General features: G+C 39.9%; 1 protein-coding gene across 1 annotated transcript in view; it reads right to left on the bottom strand.

The window, feature by feature from the left end:
• Positions 1 to 19,382, bottom strand: part of limk2 (LIM domain kinase 2) — a 55,469-nt gene that overhangs the window by 24,770 nt on the left and 11,317 nt on the right. Inside the window, 1 exon segment of the mRNA XM_036598990.1 lies at positions 8,109 to 8,244. Coding sequence (XP_036454883.1) covers positions 8,109 to 8,244 — 136 coding nt within the window.

Raw genomic sequence — 19,382 nt, forward strand, 5'->3', positions numbered from 1 at the left:
TGAAGATGCAGTTTTTCATCTGCGCAGGCTATTAATTACCAGCCCCTCATACATTCTGCTCCCGCAAGCTGCCTGGACAGACATGGAATGAGCTCACAATGTCTCGCCAAAACACATGCAGGGCTTTAATTCACTCTAAACCACAAAAACAGATTAGCAGAGATGGTTATAGAGCTGTCTATCACTGGTTGAATGGTTTCCCCCCTAGGGCTGCGGACCATTTCACTTCTCTGCCTGTTCAACCATGGCCAGTGTTTGATAAGGCGAACACTCAGCTGAGCACGCTAGTATAAAACAACATAAATGCTTTATGATTTTCTAAAATAGCAACAAATACCATCCAATAAAATACAATTTTCAAGAAATCACTTGGCCTCGGCACAACTCATTCCTACATGACCATTCTCCAACCTATCTTTATGCCTTAGAATTAAACAGACTGGTTTGGTTATTGTGCCTTTAAGACTGATATATGTAAATGACCTCTGTTCAGATTGGCTGTCCTGCATTCAAAAAGCGATCCAGGTTGAAATACACTTTACAACTTCAGCATGAATGGGTGAACTACTACAGGCTGAACAGGTGGCAATAGGTAAATGTGACATCACAAAAACAGCGAGATTTATGTTTCATAGCCTTAACAATCTTCTCATACTACATTAAAGTAATTTTAAATAAAGAAAAGTCAGGTAAATGTGTTTTTTATTATACAGACCCTCAAATAATAATCAGCATTAAAGACGCCTTCTGATTGGTTTTCAATAACTTATTAACTGCATTAATATATAATTCAATTAATGCAGTAAGTCACGTGTATGTATATCAAGTACAGATTTACAACGGCGTGTAGCCTGGCTAAGCCAATCAGATTTCAAACCCTGAACTATTCACATTATAATGCTCATCTGGACATTAAAGAACACAGAAGTATTTTTGAGGAACCCAAAGCAGTCACACTTTCCATACTGGCAGAAGCTACTAAACGTTCATTTGAACAGCAGCGTTAATCTACAGACTTCCCTACTTTCCTCTCAACACACTGACACTGGGAATGACCTCTGAGCAAGGATGTCTCAGACCCTTTCATGCCTATGCGATCCAGTAATACTGATGACAGGCGCGTGTGTGTGTTATTTCCCAGCACTGGACTGCAGCAGCACCTCCCACCCCTTAGGCTCTGACATAGAAGACCGCTGATGTGTGAGCCAAAGTGCTGTCCTTTCATCTCTATGGCTGCTTCTGTCACTTAGTAACACCAAGAAGTGGCATTAAAACAAGCAGAGAAATTCTGCTCCAAATGTGGATTCAAAACTTTCAAGTTTGTAAGAAGTGGAGATCAGCTACTACACCTACGATGAAATGTTATTGTCATGCATACAATATTTTGCAGAATGGCAAAAAAATGCATTGTTTCATTTCTTGTCACTAAAACAGGTTGAAATTGTAGATTACATTCTGCTTTCTTTACTAGGTAATTACTAGATATCGATTAGTTTTCCTTTTGGGGATCTGAGATTTACTGTTATTCCTGATTTGCCAGCTGCATGTCTGGGCCGTGAAGGGTGGCAGCCTCTCAGAGTTTAGAAGGCTGAAGGCAAACTCTGTACATAACGTTTCTTCTCTCTTGGAGGACAGCTAACACAACAGTTTTATAAGCTAAAATGAAGTTTCAGCCTGCACATGTCTGGACACACTTAATCTGGTTCAACAGAGCTTGCGTCATGTTTACCTGCCGTGCTCGGCAGGCGTACTCTAACATGGGACGAATGATGGACACAGAGAAACACTAAACAAAATCTGTACTTTGTACTGCCCTGGTATTACAAATTAGCCCCAAGATCATTTGTTAGCCCCAAGCCAGTGCACTAGCCACAAGCTAACATGCTAGCCACAATAAACTGACACAACAATATTATATAATATGATACAATACAATCCTCTGTTCTCCTACACTCCTAGTAATAAAAATTGCACAGTATAGTAAAACGATAGTTTCGTTTTCCGTTCCACCTTAAATGGAGAAGCAGTTACATTCTGCCACTTGTAAATGTAACTGCTTCACATTTAAGGTAGAGCAGAAAGTTCAAACAAAAAGCTGTGGATTAAGAGGCCAGCTTCTTCAGATGAGAAATGACATTCTGCAGTACTGACATAGGCTTATCTATGTATTGTTCAGTTTTGTTTTGACTGTTTTGCACAATAAAAATATTTCAGACTTACTCTGGTTGTTACAATATTTCTCATTAAAAAGTGAAGGGATGCCTCAGAATAACAATCCACTGTTAATCTATAAAAATAGGTTTACTTAGTTTCCTTTTTTTCAGTTTGATTTGAGTTGAGTGGGATTAAATTTGGCAAGGGTGAGGTCAGATCTGCCAAAGTACCAATCAGTGTTAGCTAGATGTATACATCAGCTACTCACCAAGTAGGTTATTTAAGCTTTTCTAAATTTGTTAACGATGCTTGTTACGAAGATTTATTACACTGTTATCTGTAGCCTAGCTTTGCATGATTAAAGCATTCTCAGCATCATGAAAGCGTTCTTCAGATTGATGGAGAATGTTCTGTAGATGGTTCCAATAGCACCCAAAAGGGTTCTTTTATTGTTACAAGCTTGACATCGTAATAATAGAACTTTTTAAAAAGGTTCTATACAGAACCATCTACAGCACATTCTGAAGAACTCATGATGTAAAGAAACCTTTAATCATGCAAAGGGTTCTTTGAGTGTTCATGGTTCTTTACAGAACCATTTTCTTTACTAAAGAACCCTTTAAGAAACATTTTTAAGAGTGTAGGAATGATGTGTTAGCTTAGTTTTATGTTGGAGCATTGATCTACTTTTAAATTGTATTCATTTATATATCGCTGCTGTTGGAACAAAACCTTGTATCTTTTTGTTGGTTTTTTTTCAGTTTTTGACATAATTTAAAAACGCCTCTCACCCTTTACATGGTGTTTCAAATTTTATGATGATAGAACCAAGAGAAACAGCCCAAAATGACTTGAAAAAACATCTGGTTCCATTGACTTACATTAAAAGTAAAGTATGTTGTTTTTTCTTCTCCTGTAAAATTACCATTTTAGAGACACAAGGTTTTGTTCTGACAGCATATATATTTCAATATATTTCTTGAACATAACACAGCTTGTGTCAAGTTTCCATGTCATGGTAAACACTTATTCTACTGCATATCTTTACTATTAAACATTCACTATTAAACATAAAGCCTGATTTTGACAGGGGCTTTGAAAGTTTCTTCATAGCATGGACTCCACAAAATGTTGGAAACATTTTTTTGAGATTCTGGTCCATGTTGACATGATTGCATCATGCAGTTCAGATTTTTCAGGTGCACTTCAATGCTGTGCATCTCCTGTTCTGCCACATCCCAATGGTGTTCTATAGGATTCGGGTCAGCTGACTGGGAAGGCCACTGAGGAATACTGAACTCATTGTCATGTTCATGGAACCAGTTAGAGATGACATTTTGCTTTGTGACATGGTGCATTATCATGCTGGAAGTAGCCATTAGAAGATGGTACATTATGGCCATGAAGGGATGCACATGGTCAGCAACAATACTCAAATAAGCTGCAGTATTCAAACAATGATTGATCTGTATTAACGGGCCCAAAGTGTGCCAAGAAAACATTGTCTGCATTGCTGCTGGCTCGTATCTGCATGATTTTATGCACTGCTGCCACACGATTGACTGATTGGATAAGCACATGAATGAGTAGTGTACAGGGGTTCCTAATAAAGTGCTCGGTGAGGGTATCTGCATGAGCATTACAGAGAAATACAACATTAATTTCAGTAGGATTATACATGCAGTAAAACGAATAAAATGGAGATAGTTTAGCGCAGTGATTCAGCATGAATAAAACATTCTGTTCTTCCAGAGCGCAATGAATACATCATCAAATCGCTGGCCAAATCTAAACATCTAATCAGTTCCTCATCTTCAGCATATCGGTCAAATTAGTTTGGCATGTCACAGCACAGCGTGCATTACAATCCAGTACAGTTCTTTTTCTACACGGACACACACAGACCGACATACAAACACTCTGAGTATCAGTTCCAGTCTGCTTGTCCCTCTGAGGGACAGGCTGAGGTTTTTACACCCTGCTGCTTGTACTTCAGGGCCCAGAGCTGGCAAAGCACGCCAGCCAGAAAATATTTGGCAACCCTCAGTTCCAGTCTAAACAGAAAAGGCCTATTATGCGTTTTGCTCTCTGGCAAATTCTTCCATCGCCTTAAGGTCATTTCAGCCCCTTAATTTGCCCAATTAAAAGTGACCCCATTATGACTGACTTGCATTGTGGTAGCACTCTTAAGTAACGTGTGCTTATGCTTGTTCAGGATCTGGGCTAAGGCTAACATTTGCCTTATGATTACAAAGCACTCTATTGAAAACCCATGCACAGGCATTCCACAGGCATGATGACATCACAAAGACGCGCCGAGACCATTCCAACCTTCAGATCCCATTCATCCAGCCCATAGGCAATGAGCTCACAGTCTAACCCTGCAAAACAAACAGCGGTTAGACTTCAGCCCTTCCAGCTCCGCTCCGCCTGCGCTCTGAGGCCCTGCTCTACAACCAGAAGTGAAAACACAAGGAAACGGTCACTGCTGTTCTGTCAAGAGCTCTGTTCTGTCCAGGTTTAAAGAATTACGGGCTGCAGTGTTTCAGTGATATGTGAATCTAATTAAACAAAGCCAGCTTAAAGGGGAATTCCTCAGGTTTCAAAATCTCAGCACATTTGATTCATTGAGACATAAAGTCATACCCCAGAGTGGTTTGATGTGAAGTGGTACACTCTAGAGCAGTGGTCACCAACCCTCCTCCTGGAGATCTACTTTCCTGCAGTGCTTGTTTCCAATCTGCATCTGAATCTGTGATTCTTGACCACTGCTCTAAAGAAACTTAATCACTCTGATGTCTTTACAGTGGTGGTCATAGGAACCAGGGGTCACATTATCTAAAACACAAATATAGCCTTTTTATTTACTATCAAAAACCACCAGTGAACACGTGTCTCATGAGTTTTTATAGTCAGGCTGATAATAAGATAAGCGTAAATTAGAAAATACACATTTTCTTTATGGACTATTTTGCCTTACAACACTGTGCATGACCGTCTCTGTCATAATGGATGTAAAAAAATATTTTACACCAAAAGCTTATCTGAAACACTGTCTTGGGCATCAGTCAACATATCCATTACCATTGCATGCGGTAACAAACCAATAATGCTACAAAACAGTACCTAAAACAACACAGAACAACATTTATCAAATGTCTTTGAAAGCTAATCAAAAACCTAAAAGTAAAATTTCCTCACTTACAATGTGTTAAAGCTGCACTACATAAGATTTTCTAGTTAAAATTGAAAGAAGCAGCATTACTGAGCAAAGATTTTAAAGACCACACTAAAATATAGCGTGCATGCTTTGCTGCGAGTCTCCCTGTAAAGTCCGAAGCAGTGTCAGATCGGACTTTGCAGGATTTTTCTGGACCACGTCATGAGCCTTTACACATTAACATCCACACACAGGCTCAAAAAGAAGGTGCAGCTTAATGTTTAGGTCTCAAATACACAATCACCATTATACTGATGAACATATGATGACATCAGTAGATAATTCACTCATCCTGGAAAGACACATTTTTCAAGTTTTGACTGAGTTCTCTTTGAATACTCTTGCAATGCGCTCACATTCACCAGCTTCACCCACTCGTTAACCCAATATTTACAATTAAACATGTCCATCAGAGAGATCTCCAATTTAAATACAACTTACATAGTCAAGATTTAAGATAAGGTAAGATTAAAGTGAGACATAATTAGAACTGCAGCTCTTGCGATTTGCAATTTCAATATATTCATTTCCTCATTATTCATTATTCATCATTCATTCATATTCATTCCCTACCAACCAGAACAAGCTCTGTTGCATTTTTCCTTCACCATGTAGCTCAACGCAATAGGCCATTTTAGACAGGGTTTGTTTTAGGGATGTATTCATGGAAACAATTTGGGTGACTATTTAATTTTAGTGTTTGTTAGCAACATTAGCCTCATAGCTCCAGAAATAAGCAAAACTTGGACACCAAATATGTCTTGGTTGATCAATTCTATCTGGGGTAACTGGAAGACTACATACTTCTAAACTTTGAGGCTACAAACCGGTATTTGGCATTTGTGTTGGCATCACATTTTTGGTGTATTCAACAAATTCTCCAGCTCCAGTTGTAGCAATTGAAGCTTTTAAATACATTTCTTTTGTCCATAAATCTCATATAGATTTATAGACAAAGTTCATAGTTACTGAAAGTGCAGCCTTAAAAATATTCATTAATCTTCAAATGAAAAGACAGCCAAGCTTCCAGTCAATTTTTAATGATGCAACTGCAAGAAGAAGAGAAACTGAAGAAAGTGAGAAAGAGGGAGAGGGAGAAACTAGAAGAGCTGTAAGGGACGGGGCACCAAGTAAACAAACTCAATGGCTCTGTGCCATAAAGGGGCGAGGGGCTGGTGAAGGGCTTCCCCCCTGCCTGGAGTGATTATAACAGCACAGGGGGGTAACTGCACTACTGGGGGCAATTACTATAAACACCCTGAGTGGGGGGGCAGACTTTTAACAGCAATACATTCTCCTCTCTCACTTTCTGATGCTTACATTACATTAAAGGCATATTCCAGGGCTTCTGTAGCACACAGTCCGTCACTACTCACAATCATTTCAACAAGTTAAACGATCACCTCACCTCACCTACCAAAACGGTGGTCAGGTGTTCTTAATGACAATCAAATACCATGAATTCTATTCTATTCTATTCCTGCCTATTGGCTTCTTTTGTATTTAGCAGCTCTTCTATTCAGCACCTGCCCATTGGCATCTATTCTACTGTATTCTATTTATTCTATTCCATTCTATTCTATTCCTACCTACTGGCTTCTTTTGTATTGAGCAGCTCTTCTACTCTACTCTATTCAGCACCTGCCCACTGACTTCTATTCAATTCTGTTCTTTTAGCACCTGCCCACTGGCCTATTCAGAACCTATTTAATTCTATTCTGTTCAACACTTTCTCTATTCTGTTCATTCTTGCTGTCTTCTATTACACTCAGCACCTCTTCTATTCTATTCAACACATGCCCATTGGCATCTATTCTATTCTATTCTATTCTATTCTATACAGCACCTGCCCACTGGCATCTATTCTATTCTATTCTATTCTATTCAGCACATGGCCCATTGGCATCTATTCTATTCTATTCTATTCTATACAGCACCTGCCCACTGGCATCTATTCTATTCTATTCTATACAGTACCTGCACACTGGATTCTGTTGTGAGGGTGCTAGTGGGTTTTGTGTTCTTTTACTAAGTAAAAGACTAAGTAAAGACTGCTTTAACTGCATTTATTAATTTATTCTATGCTTTTGTTCAGATTAGATTTCCACACTTTACTAAGTCAACCGAAAGCCTACGAGTTAGAGTGTAACACATAAAACAGAGCAACAAGATTTCAGTGGAATGTCTCTGTAGGAGGGAGCGCAGGAGTGATAAAGTCAGGATAATTGCAGGATGAGCAGATGCTAATCCAGCATTTCATAAGCAAAACTCCCATCTCACAAACAGCATATGATTCATTCCGTGTGGGAGTGATGAGAATGAGTGGAGACGTCCAAACACACACAGCCTGACTACCTGCAGATATCAGTGAGATATGAATGTGGCTAAATGAATCTAATGCAGCTGACATCTTCACTCGCTCACTGTTCCCTTATCTGGATAAATGTATAAATGTTTAAATAAGACAAGAGCAAGCTATCAAAGCACAGTGCTTCAACTATAATCTGCATTTTGAAGCTGCAGCTGGAGATTTGCTGTTATGCCTACGCATTAAAGCAGTTTGAACATAAAGAAATGAAATCAAACAAACACACTAATCACCAATTAATCACTTTAATCTATCGACTTGAAGCCACAATGTTCCAAATGCACTGATCGCCCAGGACCACACTTAGTCAAGGAGAAAGTGAAAAGGCAAGATAGTAAGATATAGGAAAATATGATCGTATCTTACCATAGCTGGTCCAGTCATTAGCAGTGAGCAGCCATGACACAGCTCACCAAACTTCTCCCCGTAATGCTTCCCACAGTACAGCTTCCCCTCTCGCTCATAGTACCAGTTTCTCAGGAGATCACAGCACTCAGAGCACCTGAGGACACCAAAGATGAAAACAAGCAGGTTTCAAATACAGTAAAAGGGCATTTTATAATATTGCATCCACGAAAAGAAGCACAGAAATACAGACACCACCCTTTATCCAGTGTCAGAGGAAAACCTAACACTATGGGAGTGAAAGGATGTGTAGCGGTCAAGAAGCCCTTACTGAGAAAAGGGAAAAAAAAAGAAAATTTGCACTACAACACTAATGTTTTATAGACTGATGAGTCTAAACCTGACATATTTGGAAGCACCAGAAGGCAAAGAGTAGACTCCTTAAACCGTGTCTACAACCCTCAGTCACGTTTGGAGAGTCAGTGCATGTTTAGGGATGTATAACAACATCTAGAGTTGGTCATTTGTTTTAGTGGAAGGTATCATGACTGATAAGCACAAACACATTTTAATATATAATGAAATAATTTGCGCCCAAGCACAGTGCTGAGAAGGTCAAGATGTACTTATCAGTACAGAAGCTGCACTTGTTCTCAGAACACTGGAGGATCCACCCAGGACGTGTTTGGGATTACTTAGATCATGAGAAGCAAAAAATGCAACCAACTTCAAAGACTGAACTTTGGAGGTGTGGAAAAATATCCCGGCAGCCTCCCTTAAAAAAATGAAAGAGAGTCTCCTGAAAAAAACGGCTCCTGTAAAGCAAAGTGTAGACTCACTAAATACTAACAAAAATGTATGTTTAGTTTTGTTATTTAGTGAATTTGTTTAGTGAATATGATTAGATAGATAGATAGATAGACAGACAGACAGACAGACAGACAGACAGACAGACAGATAGAGACAGACAGAGACAGACAGAAAGGACATAAACAGAAAGAAAATAAAGATAAATGGCCAAAAGGCCAAAGAGGTAAATTACATTACATTTGATTATAATCAATTCATAGCAAAATTGATGTAACTGTTTTGCCACCTTTAGATAAATAAATATATATATATATAAATATAATAACAATAATAATAATAATAATAATAATAACAATAATAACAATAATAACAACAACAACAACAACAACAACAGACCAACAGCAGCAGGGAGAGTCCACATTCCACTGAGCATCTAAATCCCTCACGTATGAGGAGAAAAAGTAAAAGTAAAAGTAAAGTAAAAGCTGCTGGAATATGAGGTGATTGTGAGGACACACTGGAAAGCCCTGGTGTTTGGTTTCAAAGACTTGTGGCTGCTTTTCAAAGAGAAGAGCCTGATCTGAGAGAAAGCCTGTAAGATCCAGAGAGATCCGAGCATGCTCAACATGCTCCTTATTGGAGACGGTGGAGAGATTTGACGAGGTCATGGAATGAAATGGTAAACAAAGGCATGCTTGGAGGGGCGTGCACACACACAGACTTACACACAAGCCCACCCACAAAAACACAGGGGGGCTTTGCTGAATGAAGTCTAAGGCAAGCAAGACAGCAGGAATTCGGGCCTCAAGCCAAGTGATCTCTCACACTTTCTCCTGCTGACCGGCTGGGAGTTGACGTTGGAGCACAACAACGTTCCTTTCAGCTGTTACCTCACACTAATGAGGGAAATTGACTTAATTAAAGGCAACTGAGCTTCTGAACTGTGGAGAAAAGCACCTCAGGCGTTCTGTTATTACAGAAGAGCATTAGTCTAGAGGAACATGGAAAGTACAAGGCTTGTCCTGAGCATGCCTCAGCTTGCTCTGCGAGGCTAGTTAGTTAGAGTGAGTGTGTGACAGAGTGGATGGAAACGATGTCAGTGAGGACTAAGTGATGCCCTGAGAAGTACCTTAGGATGCCTTCAGGGACAAATGTGTTTACAAGACACTATACAGCATTTCCCTTTGATTAACGCTTCAATTCTAAGGTTACATAACCGTTAGTAGATTTTGACACTGAATCTGGTTGAGAGCTGGAAAAGCAGCAAGACCTCAATCAAGACCTTAATCAATCAGCTCTGCAGAATTATGTTTCGCAGCTTTAATGAAAAGTTGGGCAAAAAATGTACACAATTTTCCACTGACCCCAGATGTAGTCGATCAGCCAAGACAATAAAGCAAGTCCTCATAAAGGTCATGCAGACTTGTCAATGTGGTTCAGGACACAGTATGATTCACTGTGAACTATAAAAATAAACAAAACTTCACCCTGTCACTTCAGACAACAGGTGCTGTGCTGAATCCATCTCTGCTTTACATTAAAATGCATCATGCAGACATATGGACTCTAGATTACATTTGCAATTTCGGTTGTCTCTATTTATAAGACATAATGTCTTCTGCTCAAAAATCAAAGATTAATAGGTATTTATTACCAGAAAGAACTGAAATTGGCAATGTAAGTGCTGTTGTCTAAAATAGCTGCTCACTGTACTTATGGTTCACAGCAAGTCATACTAAACCACATCAACAAGTCTGTGTCGCCTTAATGAAGAGCCGAATGTGGTCTGAGAAAGTTGAGAGAAGCTCTGGGAATGTATTTACAAACAAAATTTGGGTGACTATTGACTTCTGGTGTTTGTTAGCAACATTAGCCTTGTAGCTCCAGCACTAAAGAAGTACACTATATGGACAAAATTACTGAGACACACCTCTTAAAATCACTGAACTCAGTTGTTTTAAAGAGCTCATCGAATTCCAGTGTGTTACGGTAATAGGATGACACCATTGCAGCAAGTCAGTTCATGACATTTCTTCCCTCCTGGATATTCCACGATCAACTGTGAGTGGTATTATTGAGAAGTAAAAGCGTTTAGGAACCACAGCAACAAAGTGGCAGACCATGTATAGTTATAGAGCAGGTCGCCGAGTGCCGAGGCACATAGTGCATAAAAGTCCCCAACGCTCTGATGACTCAATAACTGCAGAGTTCCAAACCTCCTCTGGCATCAACATCAGCACAAAAACTGTGTGAAGGGAGCTTCATCACATGGGTTTCCCTGGCCAAACGGCTGCATGCAAGCCTTATATCACCAAGCACAATGCTAAGTGTCGGACGAATTGGTGTAAAGCACACCACCACTGGACTGGAGCAGTGGAAACATACTCTGTTGAGTGACGAATCATACTTTTCTATCTGTCAGTCTGATGGACAAGTCTGGGTTTGGCGAATGCCAGGAGAACGTTACCTGCCTGACCGCATTGAGCGGTGGAGGACGGATAATGCAAATGGGGTTGTTTTGTCCAGGGGTTGGTCTAGGCCCCATCTTAATGCTTCAGCAGACCAAGACATTTTGGACAACTGTATGCTTCCAACTTTGTGGGAACAGTTTGGGGAAGACCCTTTTCTGTTCCAGCCTGACTGAGCCACAGTACAAAAAGCAAGGTCCATAAAGGCATGGCTGGGTGAGTTTGGTGTGGAAGAACTTGACTGGACTGCACAGAGCCCTGACCTCAACCCCATCAAACACCTTTGGGAGGAACTAGATTGGAGATTGCGAGCCAGGCCCTCTCGTCCAACATCAGTGTCTGACCTCACAAATGCTCTTCTGGATTTGTGGGCAAAAATTCTCACAGACACTCCAAAATCTTGTAGAAAGCTTCCCAGAGGAGTGGAAGCTGTTATAGCTTCAAAGGGGGACCAACTCCATATTAATGTTTATGGATTTAGGATGGGATGTCATAAAAGCTCCTGTAGGTGTAATGTGTAGGTGTCCCAATACCTTTTGTCCATATTGTGTATGATTTGGAGACCAGATGTTTTGCCTGACTGACTACATCTAGGGTATGGAATGAAAAACTGTAAATTTTATGTTTTTACCAAAGAACTCCTTAAAAGCGACAGTTTGGTGGAAAAATTAGACAGTATTTCCCAAACCCCAATCGTAATCAATTAGCCAAAACATTTGCCTGGTTGTCCTTCAGCCTTGCTGCTCCAGTGCAAAACTAAAGTAGCTAACAAGCATATTCCACACCAAATTATCCCACACCTCCTTACCAGAGACCTGCTAAGTAACCTCAAATAGACTGTATGACATCATGTAATTGCATGCAACGTACAGCACAATGCTGATTTTGCATTTGAGACCTAAACATTGAGCAGGAACTTTTTTGAGCCTGTGCGTGTGACATTAACATGTAAAGACGCATGACGTAGTCAGAAAAGATGCTTAGCATCAGACTTTCTTACTGGGTTTTGCACTGGAGCTACAAGGCTGAAGATTTAGGCATGCAGTTTGCATGATGCTAAATGGGGGGTATAAGCTTCCATTACTTGCTAGCTACTTTAGCCTAGTAGCTCCATCTCCAGGCCCAATAACAAAAATCTATAGATATCTGAGCCATGCTGGGATCTCTCTGGATCTCAGCTCAGGTGTTTCTCTTTGAAAAGCAGCCACAGGTCTTCTAATCGGTGCCCTCAAATCTACTCAAGGAAGTCCTCCAGGGCAAATATTGTTTCAGGACAATTTACAAGACTGACAGCATTCCCCTTTTTTGAGGTTTGAGGAAGTCCTAACAATTTGACAGTAAAACTTTCTGCAAGCGTTCTGACGTTGCACTGAAACGACTAGGCCTAACCGAACACACAGTCATATGTAATGATCGGGACATTCAGTCAAGCAGAAAGCCATGCAGACTTCATCTGCCCGTGTGGAAAATACTGACTCACTGCTGCAATGAATCCACCTGCGTCACTCATCATCAGGAACACACCTGCAGTCTGAAAAAGTCCATCCATTCTTCACATACTATTAAACGGCTGTGTCTCTCACCAGTCAGGCAAATTTACAACAGAGAACAATGCGACAATAAGGACAGAGTGTTCAAAGCATTCTAGAACACAAATTCTCCACATTCCACAAGAGTTAGAAACACCTAGAGCCAAAACAGCATTTTTCCATTTAGTTAGAAGTGCTGCTTCTGCAGTCCAGTAACAGGAGGGTAAAGAGTGGGAAAAAGGCACACACCATTTGTAAGTCAGATAACTGTTAGCCTCTAGCTAACCATTTCTGACACAGAATCTTGTTGAGAACTGAAAAGGCAATACATGCTCAAACAGTCAGCTCTCTAAACCTTCCACAGTTATAGTGCTAACCTGATGCAAACTTCAAATATGCACAGGAGCTATGAGGCTAATGTTGCTAACAAATAAGGGAAGCTTATGATAAGGGAGGTGGGTACTTGAGTACTTGCACTGTCCACAGCCATTTGAAGTACATGATTTGGAGATTTCAACGCCATGTGTGTGTCCATGCACAGCACTAAAACAATGGGTGTGCAGATTGGCTTTAGTTAGATTACTTTAGTCAATCAGTTTCTGATTCCGATAAATTCATGACGGGAGTGTATTTGAGCACCTTTGGGAGAGAAAGCAAGACAAAAACAGAAAACAGGTTCTTGAATCGCTCTCCCAGCACGGAACAATGCACAGCTGACAACTCTTCAGATTCCAAATCCTGCTATTGAGAAGGTATGAGTGATCCCGGCATGGTGATGCAGATGATACAGACTGTGTAAAAATGCAGAAACTGACCCCTTTCTTGTTTGACTGTTTCTTGTGTGTTTCTTGTTGTCTTTTATGGACAAAAACTGCCAAGAGAACTATCACATATAAGCAATGTTCCATAAAACACAATGAGACACTGCCAAGAAAAAAAAAGAATAACTTGAAAACAAAAATGAAGTAAAACTTCAAATAACTTGTACTTTAGGTCAAAGGCTTTTGTATAGTTTTTGTGTTAAAATTCGAAGTTCCATTCCATGGTTTACATTTTTTTTTCTCAATACAAACTGCAAAATTAAACTTGCTTTTTGTGCTATGGGCTCATTCATGAGTAGCGTATGTCTAGAAATATCGAATGACACTATCAGCTGAATCTGCAGATAGGTTTAGTATTATATGGTTCAGTGAAAAAAAACAAACTGAAAAGTACAAAACGTAGAAGAAGAAGTATGCAAAGACTGAAATGTCACAACGCAAGTCTTAAAGGACAGAGAAGATATACAGACCAACAGATCAAACAAACTGGTTTTATGTTTTAACAAGACTGTAAAATGTGACAGCTTTGAAAGTAAGTATGCCACACTTTACTGCTACAAAACACAAGTGACATTTCTCTGACAAAGAAATAAATCAGCACATTGCCCACGGAGGAGACAATACCTCATGTTGAAGACAAGTCCTCCTCAGCATCCAACACTGTACTGGTTAGCGTTGCCAATTTCTGTTGGCTATTTTTGAATAATAAACCATGTTTTCACATTTTAACCTCCAGTGCGATCGTCTAAAAAGTAAGCCTACAGCTCTGTAAGCCTAATTTTGGCCAGAGTCTGTTTTTTCCTTTTTTTTATTGCTTTCTTTTTTCCTTGTGAACTAGATATCTGTTCATTAACTCTTATGGACACTCAAATTTATCAAAACTAATTGAATTGCATTTGCCTACCGATAACTACCAATTAGCATTGCTAGTTGCTATTTACCTGCATCATATTGCTATTTACCTGCATCATATATTTGCCTCAAATTGCATCAAGTTGTTTAGTATTGTCAAATGGCTGCTGTATAACACACTTATCTATGTAAATGGACAAGTACAGCCAAAAGATATGCTGTAAAATGCCTCTGCGGCATAGAGAAACAGCAAGTCATACATGCTAGAGAGTGTATAATCAAGTTTATGTTAGATTAACAATAGAGGAGTAACAGTGCATTGTGAAATCATGACATCATAAAGGAAAACTGTGACAGTGCACCTCAGGGAGATGTAGCAATGCACTGTGGAGAACAGGCAATCTGTTAATTACTATTAGCACAGAATGCAACTGTATTGTTTAAACATTAAAGCTTGCAAATGTGTAGCACCAATTAACAACTCTGTCCAGAGCTCCACCTGCACCCAGCTCTGGCGTCAATAGTAAGTTCTGCAATAACATGATTATAGTTTTAACTTCCTTAATTCAAATTTTGTTCAACATATTGTGAGAACACTGAATTTTAAACCCAGTATCACAAATTGTGTTATTGTTTCATCCCTTCTTAACAGCTTGACATGGATTGAGGCGGGTGTGCGATGATGCAGGTATGCAGTTTGTACAATGTTAACTGGTGCACGTAAGCTTCCACTTACTTGTTAGCTTGGCTTATTAGCCTTGCAGCTTGATTGTAAAACTAAATAAGGAAACAGCAGGCATCAAACATGTCTTGGCTGATCGAATACATTGAATACAAATTGCAGACATCTGATTTTTTGCCAAACTGTCGCTTCAAGTTTCACCCAACGTCCTGACTGCTGCTTGTTCTGCTCCTGGAACTGGGCTGCAAACTGGAACTGAGTCAGTGCAGTGCCTGGTTTTCTTTGTTTCCTGGCATATTCCAGACCTATTTAAAAGATCCATGTGCAGATTTGGGGCAGTGGTTTACAAAAGCTTTTCATGTCTCATTCGAGTCCTGCCTGCATGTGTGCTCTGAACGCCGTGGGCCAGTCACTGATTCATCTAGACAGGGGAAAGGGAAAAGTCTCCTGTGAGGTGTCTGGAACATTGTGTTCAGCATAAAGATCTTTCTCCATAGAACACTGTGAACGATGGAGGAATGACAGAGAAAGTGAGACAGAGAGAGAGAGAGAGAGAGAGAATAAAAATAAAGCAGGGTGAAAAAGAGCATGTTCCGCTCAGTGCTGAGAGCTGCTCTGATAAAGATCACATTAGCCAGAAATGGCCTCAGCACTGCCCACTGATCTGGACTCTGACCACTGCCCAGCAAGGGCTTTGTTAGAGTGGAATGTCGAGATCACAAGCTCTGTTTCTGGAATGAGACAAAACACCTCAAAACTGCGCAGAAGACTCTGGCAGCCAGAGTGAAGAAACCAGCCTTCTGATACTGTTACCAGGCACAGCTACTCTGCTGTCACCAGGCACAGCTACTCTGCTGTTACCAGGCACAGTTCCTCTGCTGTCACCAGGCACAGCTACAGGCACAGCTACTCTGCTGTCACCAGGCACAGTTCCTCTGCTGTCACCAGGCACAGCTACTCTGCTGTCACCAGTCACAGCTACTCTGCTGTCACCAGGCACAGTTCCTCTGCTGTTACCAGTCACAGTTCCTCTGCTGTTACCAGTCACAGTTACTTTACTGTTACCAGTCACAGGTACTCTGCTGTCACCAGTCACGAGCTACTCTGCTGTTACCAAGCACAGTTCCTCTGCTGTCACTAGGCACAGCTCCTCTAGTGTTACCAGTCACAGCTACTTTACTGTTACCAGTCACAGTTGCTCTACTGTCATGAGTCCGACACAGACGGTCTCACTTCATTGTATATGGCAGCTTTATTAAACATCGCATTTTGTCCATGTGCAGCCATAGTTGACAAAATTGAAAACACTGGATATTTGCTATGATATTTAGCTGCCAAGGCTTCAGTGTATTTTTTTTGTTAAATCTATGGTTGTTGTAAACAAAACCAAGTATCTCCAAAATGGCAACTTTCATTTTAGAGAACTTCCATTAGTCCAGGGATGTGGAACCACTGAAAGGGCCATAATAAAAACTCAGCAAATCCATGGGCCAAAGAATATCTATGTTTTTATTTCATTTTTAATCAACATTTTGTTATGACCTGAACTGGCCATTGTATTTAAAAATGTGTCAAAACTGCGAGAGCAAAATATAGGCACTTGTAGTAGACCTTAAAATATTACATGAGTACTTGAACTATTTAAAAGCAATTACATCTCTCTTGCTCTCCCTCTCTTTACACACACAACAGACTACACTTTTGGCACATAACTGGTAAATTTCTTTAAATGTCCCCGGGAGGTAGGATTTTTAAACCTCTTTGGTGTAACCCTGTCCCATAGATTGTTGTTGGGGGGTTGGAGCACAGGTTGTGGTGCACTGCATGCTGGGAATTGCAGTGCAGCGCACTGTGTAACAGGATACCGCAGGGTTAGCCACTACACTACCGCTAGTACGTAATTTGTTAAGTTGCAGCAAAATGGCAAAGAAAAGATGTTAATTTGTATTAAAAACGTTTTATAAAGCTTGGTGTCCCTAAATGTTTCCCAGGCAGTATACAAGCGCTCTCCCTGTCCACCAACGACACAAGAAACTCTCAAACACTGAAGCTGCAGTTCCTGTTCTATTAGACACACCAGGCCTAATCAGTGTGCGAGTTGTGCAATGTGTGTGCAGTGATGTCACAGTAACATCTGGTAAGCCATGTGGATCTCAGGACTGGTTAATCATTCTCTCTCACACAATCTTACATCCGCTGATGTCGGTGAGGAAAACCTGTGACCGTCACAGAGGACCTCCAGGTGTGCGCATGCATTACACACACCTACACCCCCCACCTTCAGATAAACTTTCACCTTAAACCCAGATGGGCCTGAAAGGTTTTCCTTTATTGTCAGCTTCTACACCCACAGTTAAAACACCTGCCCAAGTCTGCTGAGTCTCTAAAACAAACACACACTGATCAGTCACACAGCGGGCAGATCTCACGCTAAACAGCGTCAGTCTTTAAAGCTCACTTCATTCACCAATCCATGTACTATGGCTGCAAGAAATGGAAAAAATACCACATTGCAATCACAGACGTATGCAAAGGTTTAAACACTCTTGATGAAGTTATACTTTTTGCTGAATTTCAAAATGAAAATAAGCTTACACGTCCTCATCAGAGAATACAATTAAGTTAACATTCTCTGTAAATTACATCGCAAATTTTTTTGCTGAATTTAACATACTGGGAAAAAAAATTAAACGTAAAATAGAAAACATGCCATAGCTTTCGCATAGGCTACATTTTTTTTTATCTTTTCCCCAATATGTTAAATTTAGCAAATAAATAGTAATTGTGCATATTCCAAATACATTTAGAATACATTTACAATACATCTTGGTAGGGCAGATCGGGGAAAAACCTTTCCCATTCATTCATACTGATCCTCACTGTTACGAGTTGGTTTGAATACATTACTTTTCTGCATGTAATTACTGGCTGGCAGTTTGAATATGATACTTTTTTGTATGTAACTGCTATTAATACATTCCTTTTCCTTTAAAAAAAGATATTAGTAACTTTTTTCCACTGCCGCTACCACAATGCCCCAAAGCAGAAGTCCAGTACACTGTAAACTTTTTATCATTACTAGTTTAATCATTCCTCCAATGATTTCAGCAACACTGAGATAAATACTGGTTCATCACATTGATTTATCAGTCTACTCAGGCTTTAGTAGGAACTTCAGTGTTTTTAGAGCACCTCTAACAAGCATTTTTCCCCATGTGTGCTGACTCTAAAATAGTTAATAAACAAGCATGATGATGGTTTGTTTTGAAGACTTTATTGTTCAATTAAGTCCATTTTTACTGTTTGGCCATGTTAGAATACTCAATCACTGGTCATTGGTACTGATCACTCTACAACCCTCAAAGTGATGTGGCTGAAGAGCATTCTGCATTTTTGACCAATATTATTTATGCTTGTTGCATCATGAGAATGCAAATGTCTGTGACTGGTCAGAATGCTTAAAGCACACTGTAAAAAAAAATTAGATTATGGTATAAAAAGATGGTTCTTCAAGAAAATTGTTCTATATAGAGCCATAAACACTCAAAGGACCCTTTGCATGATTAAACGATTCTTTAGATTGATGGAGAATTTGCTGTAGATGGTTCTATATAGATCCTTTCTGAAAATGGTTCTACATAGCACCATAAAGCGTTCTGGTATTGATACAATGTCAAGCATTGTGTTACATTGGTCATTGGTGCTACATAGAACCCTTTTCAAAAAGGTTCTATATAGAAACATCTACAGCACAATCTCCATCAATCTGAAGAACCATTTCACAATGCAAAGAACCCTTTAATCACGCAAAAGGTTCTTTGAGTGTTCATGGTTCTATATAGAATCAATTTCTTTACTAAAAACCCTTGAAGAACCATGTTTTTAAAGTATGCACCACAAATCTACTAACTGCTTCCCATCATTCAGTTCTACAGAGGTGAATTATTGCCAACATTTAACACTCTGAGTACACACCCTGAGAGAGAGAGAGAGAGAGAGAGAGAGAGAGAGAGAGAGAGAGAGAGAGAGAGAGAGAGAGAGAGAGAGAGAGAGAGCGCCCAGGTGAAAGACTGAAAGGCGTTCAAACGCTGACACACTCCAAGACAAACACAAGAGAACAAACACTCCTCCTC

The sequence above is a fragment of the Colossoma macropomum genome, unplaced genomic scaffold (genome assembly GCF_904425465.1).
Source record: "Colossoma macropomum unplaced genomic scaffold, Colossoma_macropomum, whole genome shotgun sequence".
NCBI lineage: Eukaryota > Metazoa > Chordata > Actinopteri > Characiformes > Serrasalmidae > Colossoma > Colossoma macropomum.